A 12013-nucleotide genomic window follows, 5' to 3' on the forward strand; every position below is an offset into this window, starting at 1 on the left:
TTTCTTCTCCTGCTCCTCAGTTGATCATTGTGCAGTGAATGGCAAAGGCTGACTCTTATGGCAAGATGGGGAGCTTGCAAGTGATCACTTCAAAATTCAGCACCAAGTATGTGTCTCTCAGTGAGTGTGGTCCAGGCATTGTTTCAGCATGCCATTGGTTTGCACTATCACATTTAATGTGGTGACATTGCTGTCATTGAATGTTTGCCACACATGCATTGTGGTTGTGTGGTGGAGTCATGCGGATAGCCAGACTTTGATTTTCTGTGGTGGTGAAATGCAGATGATGCAGTAGATTGCTACAGAATAAAGCCATGCTGAATGCTGTCGGGATACTAGACATTGAGCTGGTGCTTTTTTTGCCTTTGGTCTCAGATCAGCTTGATTTTGAGAGAAAACAGTTCCCCTTGGTTCCATTACATAGCTGAGTTTAAGTGGTGCAGACACAAATTGATGTGAATACAGTTGTCGCTATTCTGGGCCAGGAAGGACCATGCAAATCTTGCAAAGTTGTGTACTTTCTCTACTTGATGAACTCTAGGAAGGAAATGTAGTTGTCTTTGAGTCTGTAGCTGCCTTAATGCAACACTAAATGGCAGTCTGCTGGAAGTTTCAGTTCTCCAGCACCAACCTGGCAGCAGTCCATTAACAAAAGCTCATGATGAAAGTCACCTTGATAGTCAGTCTCTCTGCTTTGAGCTTCCAGTGTGTTCTGTGAGGTCAGCTTTCCAGATATTACAGAGATTTTGCACTTTACTTCTTGCTGAGTATGGGAAGGAGATTGTTCGCCGAATGTCCTACCCTTCACTGATTGTTGGGAGCAGAAATCCAGCAATAAGGGATGCCTTAATTGCCCCCACACCCTCACTCTACCAAATCTCCGATAACCTTCCTGCAGTTTAGTTAAACTCCAGATTAACCCATAACATAAGAGAAAAGCTCTACTGAATTACCAGGAAACACCAAGATGGGCATTTCATTCATATTGCATTGAAACAGTCATGTTACGGTTATATTTCTGGACCAATACTGCAGAGAACAAGGATAATTCAGATCCCATTGTGCCATTAACAGTATCATGAAAGCACCTTCACGGCATTGAATCCCCACAATCACCAACAGGGAGTCAATTGTATTGGGCAATAGATGCTTTGGAAATCTCACTCTTATTCCAAAAATGAATTGAAATAAGTAATTACACAGCAAACTTATTAAAACGCACTGCAATTAGCTAAAATTAGCAAGGTTAGATGTAGAGCAGTGCCAGATATTATTTAGCAAGAGAACCGACAGGTTGCTTCACTTGCATTAGCATTGTTATTTTGATCATGCTTTTGTGGATGTTTCAGCTATCAATGGAATTTTCATTTGGGAATGATTCTGTTAAGCAGGTTAATTGTTAGTTTTTTTTTATTATCAATGTTCTTCATTCAGATCATTCTTGATAAATATAGTACAGCATACAGTAGGCAATTTACAAATAAGTTGACAGTAATTGTACAGAAACCAAGATTGCAGCAGAATAATCTATATTTTGCGCATTAACTCTACAGGGGTATGAAGTGCTGTGAGAGAGAAAATAGTGTTATTTGGAGAATTACTATATGTAAAACTTGTATTTTTGATTAGTTTAATCCTAGCTGTTTTAGATACATGAATGAAAAGATAATGGTGTGAAGACTGATTTAAGTACAAGAAACCAGCATATAGCAGGACATTGGTTAGTGGGAATTCTTCTTAGTTTGTTTTTAAGCTTGTAAATTGGGATTTATTTTAGCCCATACACAATAAAGTAAGTATGAAGCAATTTTTTAAAAACACTTAATTGGCAAAACTATAATGAATATTTTCATTATTTAAGGATTTGAATTTCAGTGCCTGTAAAATGAGGAAGAAAAAGAAACTGTGATCTGTCCAGAAATAATTATTTTGTTTCTTTTGTGAAAGAACAGCCCAGGAGTGGATATCTGAGTTTATTATTAAATATATTAAATAAATTCCTCAGAGGAAGTTTTACCTTATAGCTTAAAATATTTTGCATATTCTAGAAAATACTATAAGTTGAAATGACCAAAAACACTTTCTGTTTATGCCAAGATTGATTTAGACAGCTTTATATACTGTGTTTTAACTTTATAAATCTGATTGCCAATATGTAACTTTGTCCATTAGCTATGCACATAGAGAATTCTGGAATGGAGAGTGTTCAAAGGATTTTCATCCATGACGAATGATAAAATTCAAATCTAAACTATTATTTCCTGTAATATTACCATGACAGTTGGTGTGACATAAATTTAGCAGCCGCATCTGCAGCATGTGCAAATATTTTGATATATTCTTCAGAGTCTACTGCCCAATTCTATTGACGGTTCACTTCATTGAACAAAGTACAGTCTTGTCAACATTTTAAAGTGTAAAATTCTAAGAACCTAAGCAGTTAAAAGTACATAATTGAACTGATCAGAAAGATGAGGTGAATTTTGATATGATGGTGACATTGAGATGGGGATAAAATCCTGACTGAGAGTAGTTTGTTGTTGTACGTTGTTTATTTCTGGAGATCAAAAAGTTTTGAGTTCACAAGATTCAACAGAATAAATAGTGTTGAAAAACCTTGAGGCCAAAACTGAAGTTTAAGTTTCAGTTTCTTAATGAAGTGCCATCTTGTGGAAGTTGTTATAACACTTTTCTGAATGTACTTGTTTAAACACAGTTCCTACTTTGTGTGGTTCTCAACTTGATGCCAAATTAAAATAGCAGACTATTAACAAAAGTCATTTCTATGTCTTGCTTTTCAGTATTGCTGTACAACATTAGTGCCGATGTCAGTAAAAGGATTGGGTTTCCTTCCAGATTTAAGTTGGTATCTGATGGCAATTTGAAAAGTCATTCAGGAGAGATTATGCTTTATCATAATTTTATTAAGTGTCATACTCATCAAGTATTTATGAAGGTAAGTGAATCATTTCTACTCAAAATTTTCCAGTAGTTATTTTATATGAATAAAGCATAACTGAAATTTAGAATTGTTGTTGCTTTTATACTTCATATTGTAAATTGCTTTGAATTTTCCATACAAGGAGCTGGAAAGAAGAAGCAGCATCAGAGGTCATGGATAATTGTGCTAGGTTGTGCTAAGTTATGAATTGCATTATATATTTAATAATGAAGCTGACAATGATCTGGGAAGCAGAGTTGGTTAGAACACAGGTAGGAGAGCAACCAGAAATTCCAAAACTGCAGCATAATTTTGATTAGGAAAACAATTGAAATGAGAAAGAGGTGCGTTCATTTGGAAATGTTTCAGCACTAATCATAACTTGGGGTGGACTGCCTGTGGAGAGAGAGTTTTCTCTCTTCCTCTTCCCCATGCTTTTCATCAAATAATCTTATAAAAATGTGCTTCTAAATCCCGCTGTTTGGTGTTCCATAAAGATACCGATTAGAATATTCACAATGCTGGTTTTGTAGCTACAAGTGCATGTTAAACCAATCTATATCCCTATTATTGTGTAGCAGTACTCTTAAAGTATTTACTGGCCTGAATTTTCCTGAGAAATACCTGAAGTTCTGTGTGAGACTGTCATTGTTTCCCCATGTAACTGTCAGAAGGGCCCAGACTCCTGTGCACATGTGGCTGTGCACAGAACTCCCAAACCTCCTGAGAGATTTTCGCCTGCCATTCCAACTTGCTCAGATGTCGGCTCTTCATAGAAAGCTAATGCAGATTTAGTGACTCCATTCGTTTCAATGGAGAGGAGTAATTGTGAGGTAGAGAAGTATGTTTCAGACAATTTACATTTCTTTGAATTAATTCACTTAACTTAAATGAATTAAGTTATTTAATTCATTTAAGTTAAATTGATTTTCTTGTGTTTCTAATTGTTTTAATGTTTTAAATTTTGAGTTGATAGTTGAGTGAATGATAAATATTTGGTGTTGGGAATGTGACATACATAAATATCAAACTGTTTGTTAGTACGGACAGCCAATAAGCATGGGAGCAAGGCGCAGCCCACTGCAAAAGCATTTTTGTGGGTAGGGCTTGCAATTTACAACCTGCAAGTCCTGTAGCTCCCAAAGCCTTGCTTGCCCTCCGGCTCTATGTTAAGTATATCCTTTCTTAGATAAAGAGATCAAAACTCAATGCCATACTCCAAGCACGTTGTCACCGAAGCCCTCCATAATCGTGACAAGACATCCTTGACCCGGTAGTCTTATTATCTTACTATGAAGGCCAACTTAACTCCTGCTGCTTCAGCTACTTGTTGTACCTGCATGTTTGCTTTCAGTGACCAGTACACACAAACACCCAAGTCTCTTTCTACAATAACACTTAACGATTTTCCAAATCTAACACCATTTAAATGGTACACTTTTTTTCTACTGGTAGATAACTTCATGTTTATTCACATTATATTGCACCTGCCAATGTCGTTCACTCGCTCAATAAGTTACCTTGAAGCCTCCTCACAATTCATAATCCCACTCAGCTTTGTGTTGTCAGTAAACTTTGAAACCCTTATCTAAATCATTGATGTATATTGTGTAAAGACTTAAGTACTCGTGAGTTACCTCATGCCTTCTCAAAGAAGACTATTTATTCCTTCTCATTTTTCATCTGTCAATCACTTTTTTATTCCACACCAAAGCATTACCCCAGATACCGTACACTTTTTAGTTTTACACACTAACCTTGTATGTTGGACTTTATCAAAGGTTTTCTGAAAATCCAAGCACACCATATCCACTGATTTAATCTCATCTATTCTATCTTTACATCCTCAGAAAAACACCCTCTAGTAAGTTGTTTCCCCTTCCAGAAATCCAGAATGACTTTTTCTGATCTTGCTGATGTTTTCCAAGAGCCATGTTATCTTATCCTTCAGCTATTTCCCCAGTACCATTGTTAGGCTAACAATTAGCAGTTTCCTGTTTTCTCCCTCATTTTTAAATAGTTGGGTTACATTAGCCTCCCTCTAATCTTCAGTAACTATTCCATAATCTATAGTGTTCTGGAAAATGTTGGTCAATTAATCCATTATTTCCACAGCTACCTCCTTTCATACTCTGGATGCAAGTTATCAGTCCTTGTGGATTTATCAGCTTTTGGTGTTACTAATTTTTCTTTCACTATTTTAAATACTAATTTCATTTAGTTTCTCACCTTCATAAGATTCCTGATTCCCTAATGTTTCTGGAAAGTACTTATGTCCTATTATGTGAAAATAAAATCAAAGTAAATGTTTAATTGGTCTGCCATTTTCCTGTTCCTTATTATGAATTATTCTGTCTCTGATTGCAGGGGTCCTACACATGACTTCACTAATCTTTTACTTATTTGTAGAAGTGTATACAGTCCACTTTTATGTGCCCTGCAAGTTTACTCTCATACTCTATTTAATCAATTACTTTGTGCTCTTTTGCTGAAACCTAAACTGCTCCCAATACTCAGGTTTGCAACTTTGGCGAGCAACCTTATGTGATAACTCTTTATATGTAAAACTGCCCTTCCTTATTAGTCATGGTTAAGCCGCATTTCCTTTTGTATTTTGCATCAGGCAGAAATGTATAACTGTTGTAGTTCTTGCATTTGGTCCCTAAATGTTAGCCATTGCCTATTTACATCTTGCCATTGAATGAAGGTCCTCAGTTTATCTTCGCCAACTTACTCCTTTACTTTCATTGTTTTCTCCATTTAGATTTAGGACTCAAGTACCTATTTAACTACCTTAACTTTCCATTTTAATGAAGAATTTTATCATGTTATGGTTGCTTTCCTAATGGACTTTGCAGGACATGATTTTTAACTAACACTCTCTTTGCACAATACCCAGACTAAATAGCATTTTCCTTAGTTGGCTGCTCGACATACTGGACCTAAAGACCAGGAATTCTTCCTCCACAGTATGATTTGGTTTGGCTCATCTATATGTAGCTTAATGTAGTACCCTTGTTATGTGCTTGTTTAATTTCCTATTTGATGCTATCCCCTATATTACCTTTATTGTTTAGGGGAATTCAAAGTTTACCCTTGACTGTAATGGAGCACAAAGTTTGGGCAAGAGCATTGTGGGCTAATGGGGCACCATGCTGCAAACTGGATGTTTGGTATTTGTTTGTATTTTTAGCCAGTCCTGCACTAATATTCATTCTCATTCTTTTGAACTTTTTTCCATATTTCCAATGCTCCATGGATATGACAGACTTCATTGATGTATCTTTCCACCTACACTGAAACCTCTTTTATGAATGTTTCTCCAAGTGCTGCTGTCATTCATAGCCTTTTCAGAGTTATGGCGATGCACTTCCTACTCCCAACAGAAAATATACAAAGAACACAGAAAAATTACAGAGCACGTGGTGTAATTATTTAATTTATCAAGCCCTCTGTAACCTAGTGCCTTCATGAAAGTACCTCACATTACTAGAACTACCCATTCCAGTGTGAGTGCAGTGCTTTGATGAATCCAGGCAATGCATGGATTCACAAAATGCAACATTTAGCTATAAGAAGCCTTTTAAGAGCTGCAGCATTCTCAATCCACATTATGGCGATGCACTTCCTACTCCCAACAGAAAATATACAAAGAACACAGAAAAATTACAGAGCACATGGTGTAATTATTTAATTTATCAAGCCCTCTGTAACCTAGTGCCTTCATGAAAGTACCTCACATTACTAGAACTACCCATTCCAGTGTGAGTGCAGTGCTTTGATGAATTCATCTTGTGATGTGTGCTGCCGGCAGGCTAGGCTCTCTATCGAGCTTATGAACAGTACTCCTTCCTACCTGCCTCTCTACTTCATGCATAACTTTTATGTTCAATAGAATCATACGAAAATGGTCTTGTAATTAAATGAAAAATTGAAGTTTATAATTTTAAATGCAATAACTGCATTAAAAGCATTTGGATTACTCAGTATTTTGATATTGTGGTGTGCTGTATTTCAACAATATGAATTGCAAGATCTCTAAATCTTTTGAGTATGTCGCATGGAGACTCCATGGAAAAATTCAAACAGTGACATTGTCAAATAAAATCAGTAGTATCAGTGGGGGGGCATTACTGCAAAATGGAAAGAATCCACCTGTTGTCACTAAAGTGTTATGCAATATACTGATGAAGCTGTTTGCGATAAATGTTCAATAATCTCTCAAATAAAATGCTTACTTGAGTGCACTTAATTTATATTAATCCAGAACAGAATAATTAATTGGTGATTAGACACATTTAATATACTGTAGACATATAAGAGACCTTGTGGAAAATTAATACAGATTAAATGACATTCAATTTAGGCCAAAGCAAGCATGTAAGTATGAATGGAAACACTGAGCATGTGGAAGGACAATCATTACTTCTCTGTCACATACACCTAGGGAATAATTTAATCAAGGCCAGTATTGTAATAGTCACTGCTGCAAGCTGTTAATATTACTTACACAAAAAGCTTGGAATGTTTTGCTCAGTCAATGGCTGGGAATCGGCTAAATTCCTTTCATTTAATTTAGCTATCTAAAACACTCTTGGTGGGATTTAGCAGTACAGGTGTCAGCTTATTTCGTATACCTTCCGCCATTAGAACGTTAGCCTGAACAGTTGATGTTGACTGCCTGTCCAACTGTGGATGGCATCATGTCAGACTAGGATCCTGTAATGGTCTGGTATGTGCTCACCATTAAGACTTGTTGGGCTGCTGTGGTGTACAGCAGGACAGGAATCACTGTAGCTTTCTTATCTGGGACATTGATGTTGAGTGTAGTGCCCAATCACTGCCTCAGGTCAGATCAATAGCTTGACACAAGCCAAGAATTGAATCCTCAGTCTTCTGGCACTACAAGTGAAAAATAAAAATTCAACTTCTGGAAACCAAAAAGAAAAATACTAAATTCTGGGGAAAAAGAAACAACAAATCAGTCAGCAGATGTGAAGAGAAAGTCGAAACTAAAGTTTTGTGTTTGGAGCTTCTACAATGTGTCTGAATTTTCATATTACCCTTGAATTTGATTCTGAACTGATAGTGCTAAGTTGGCTTTGAGGAAGATATGCACTCTATTAAATATTGAACTATTAATATGCACTCTATTAAATATCACTGCATGCTGTTCTTTAATTCCAAATTTTACAATTCCACAGTAGAACTGATGTACTGGAACAGAACATTGCACTGTAATGTGTGTGCTGACATTTTTAACTTGTGATGAAATTTAATTTCAAGAGTAGTGGTCACCATTTGATATAGTTCTTAAATGTCATTCTTTACATAGAGGTAGCACAACGGTGCAGCTATTAGAGCTGCTGCCTCACAGCTCCAGTTACCGAGGTTCAATTTTGATGTCCATTGTTGTCTGTGTGAAGTTTGCATGTTTTCCCTGTGACCATGTGGGTTCCCCCTAGTGCTCCAGTTTCCTCCTATGTGTAGAAATCATGAGCTAGTTGATTAATTGGCTCTTATAAATTGCCTGTAGTTTGTAGGTGAATGGTAGAATCAGAGGGGACTTGGTGGGAATGTGAGAAGAATATTAAAAATATGATATCAATGTAAGATTGGTGTAAACAGGTGGTTGATGGTTAGCATGGATTTAGTGGGCTGAAGGGCCTGTTTCTGTGCCATATATGTGATTCAATGACATTAAATATCAACTTCTTGTTCAGCTTTAAGAGACATCATAGAGGATATTCTTTCCACAGTCGTCTCCTTCTCTGTGTATAGGTGACAAAGTCACTGAAAGTGTTCATTGACAGAAAAATTGATTTGTTTTATAGATGTTGGTGGATGTAAGCTAATATCTCCTACCTTATATTCCAAAGGAAGGAGTAGCCAAAGTATACATTATCAAAATTCATATATCCTGTTGTCTTTCCATTCAAGAATTGTGCCTGAAGTTCCTCTGAGGATTTGATATTAATTATGTTAACATCTGGAGAAATCTCATTGTCATGTTTTTAATAAGATTTTCCCATTAATGTGTTGGCAAGTGGCACCACATTTCTGGCTCTACAGAGCAATTCCTGGTCTTTCAAATGCCTGTAAAAGCTCTTGTTGAGGTGATTTTAAACAGGTGTACTTACTGCATTTGGGGGATAATGGACAAATGAAGAGTGGAGGAGTTGGATGTGTTTACAATGAATGCAATCACAGAGAGCAAAGGAGCTTTGAGCTATATTGGAATTACTGTCAGGTGCAGACAGGACTTTTCCCTAGCAGAGGGAGGAAGAGATTTAGATATTATTAAGAGTAAAAGGGAGGTTAAGGAGAGGATAGATCCCCTTAAATATCAGCAGAGCTCTCTGTGTGTGGAACCAGAGGGAAAGGGAGAGATTTTTAATGAGTATTTCTCTTCAGTTTTTACTGTGAAGAAAACGATTGAAGTTAAGGACATGGGGGAAATGAGTGGTATTGTCTTGGACCACATACGAATTAGCAGGGAGGAGTTGTTGAAGACCTTAAAGTGCATTAAAATGGATAAACCCCCAGGGCCTGACCTGCATTCTTGGACCTTGTGGAAAGCTTGAGAAGATGGTGTGGAGGCCCTTGCAGAGATTTTTTGCTTCATCTCTTGCCACAGGTGAGGTTCTGGAGAACCGGAGAGTGGCTAATGTGGCACCACTGTTTCAAAAGGGCAGCAAAAACAAGCCAGGAAACTACAGGCAGTGAGTCTGACATCAATGGTGGGTAAATTGCTGGAGGGGATTCAGAGGGACAGAATCTGCCAACATTTGGTGAGACAGGGTCTGATTCAGGACAGTCAGCACAGCTTTCTGCATGGGAATTCATGTCTGACAAATCTCTTGGAGTTCTTCGAGGAAGTAACCAAGAGGGTAGATAAGGGTAGGGTAGTGGATGTTGTCTATATGGACTTTAGTAAGGCCTTTAACGAGGCCCCTCATAGCAGGCTAATCTGGAAGGTTAGATCGCATGGGATCCAGGGGGAGATAGCAGATTGGATTCACAATTTGCTCAGTGGTAGGAAGCAGAGGGTGATAGTTGAGGGTTGCTTCTCAGACTGGAGGCCTGTGTCTAGTGGTGTGCCACAGGGGCTGGTGCTGAGACCTTTGTTGTTTGTAATTTATTTAAACTATTTGGATGTGAATGTCCAAGGCATGGTTAGTAAGTTTGCAGATGATACTAAAATAGGTTTTGTAGATAGTGTAGAAGGTTATGAAAAATTACAGGGGAATCTTGATCAGCTAGGTATGTGGGCTGAGAATTGGCAAATGGCTTTCAATCCAGATAAATGTGAGGTATTGCATTTTGGGAGATCAAACCACAGTAGGACTTGTACAGTGAATGGTAGGGCTACGGGGAGTGTTGCGGAACAGAGGGACCGAGGAGTGCAAGTGCTTAATTTGCTGAAAGCAGTGTCACAGGTGGACAGGGTAGTGCATTGAATATAGGAGTTGGGAAGTTATGTCGCCGATGTTGGTGAGGCTGCACTCAGAGTATTGTGTACAGTTTTGGTCACCCTGTTACAGGAAAGATGTTATTAAACTAGAAAGAGTGCAGAAAAAATTACCAGGATGCTGCCTGGATTTGGAGGCCAGAGTTACAAGGAGAGGTTGCATAGACTAGGACTTTATTCCATGGAAATAGGAGATTGATAGTTATATAAGATCATGAGGGGCATAGACAGGGTGAAAGCACATAATCTTTTTCCCAGAGAGGGGATTCTAAAAACAAAAGGGCATAGGTTTAAGATCAGAGGTGAGAGATTTAAAAGGGACATCAGGAGCTGCTTCTTCATGCAGAGGGTGGTGCATATTTGGAAAGCACTGCCAAAAATGGTGGTTGAGGTGGGCACACTAGCAACATTTAAAAGCCATCTAGATAAGTACATGAATAGGAGAGGCTATGGGCCAAACACAGGCAGTTGGGGCAAGCTCACTGGGCAACACAGTCGGCATGGACGAGTTGGGCCAAAGGGCCTGTTTCCATGCTGCCTGACTCTTAGAGAGTTGGAGCCTTCATCAAGAAGGTGTGAGTGGACATGGTTTGCAGGAACAGTCTCGAGTTCAGAATTTTGCTTTTGCTGTTTGACTTGTGTTCTGTGTTTTAAGGTCCTCCCACTCACTTTCACTCTGTCTTTCCAAATGCACTCCAGCACTTCTCATTGCTGTTCAACTTCCAGAACTGCAGAGCCTTCATGGTCATTATGTTTCAGCATTGCCTCATTTTTCCATCAATATTGATACCCTCCTTGGTCCTAATACAATATGTTGCATTTGTCCATTGGATGAATACGTCATCATCAGTTTGTTGGCAGATTTGTTGTTAGGAGAAAGGGTAAAATACAAGCAAGGTGGTGAGCAACAACAAATAGTCCAGCCCCCATGTGAGAGGGAATCCCTTGTAGATCTGTGTTTCTTGCAGTCAGAGGTGGAAAGACAGTGTTCTCAGCAGGTTGATAACAAAATTGCATGAACTCCTGACACATGTTGATTTTATTTCATCAGAGATTGAACTATGAGATATTTCCATGACTAAATCATCCCACTCTTTTGTCTTCAAAAGTCATTCATATCATAGGTGTTGGAGTAAATGCATGACATTGATTTCTCAAGAAAGACATTGTTGCTTCTCAGAATGCACTGTCACTGGACCTACAGCCTTGCACTCGTGCAGACACTTGCATTTTGGTTCTTCTATTAAGCAAATTAGGTAGCCACCTGCTCCTTCACACTCCGTAAGTGGGCATGAGTAAAATGCTCGTGGTAAGGATGACTTGGAAGTGATTGTGGCAGATACGCAATTGCTGAATTCTGGAGGCATGTATTATGAAGAGGAACATTGGACAGCAAATAGTCACGTACTAACTGGTCATTCACATAATCTCTACAATTTAGAAGTTTTCATCCCTATTCTAAATGGCCAGCTCCATTTTTTTTGAGACCTTGGCCCTTGGTGCTGAACACGCTGCTGGGGGAAACATCATTCCAGCATTTATCCTGTAAGGACTGGTGAGAATTTTGTATATTTCAATGAGGTCCTTTCTCATTCTTCTAA

At 38.2% G+C, this 12013-nt stretch overlaps 1 protein-coding gene across 2 annotated transcripts in view; it reads left to right on the plus strand.

Moving 5' to 3' along the window:
- The window catches only part of itga4 (integrin alpha 4), a 106377-nt gene that overhangs the window by 40759 nt on the left and 53605 nt on the right, over window positions 1-12013 (plus strand). For both annotated transcript variants that reach the window (XM_052022134.1, XM_052022143.1), the window contains exon 15: window positions 2802-2956. In XM_052022134.1, coding sequence (XP_051878094.1) covers window positions 2802-2956 — 155 coding nt within the window. The remainder of the gene's footprint in view (window positions 1-2801; window positions 2957-12013) is intronic.

This window comes from Pristis pectinata, chromosome 1 (assembly GCF_009764475.1).
Source record: "Pristis pectinata isolate sPriPec2 chromosome 1, sPriPec2.1.pri, whole genome shotgun sequence".
NCBI classification, from domain to species: domain Eukaryota; kingdom Metazoa; phylum Chordata; class Chondrichthyes; order Rhinopristiformes; family Pristidae; genus Pristis; species Pristis pectinata.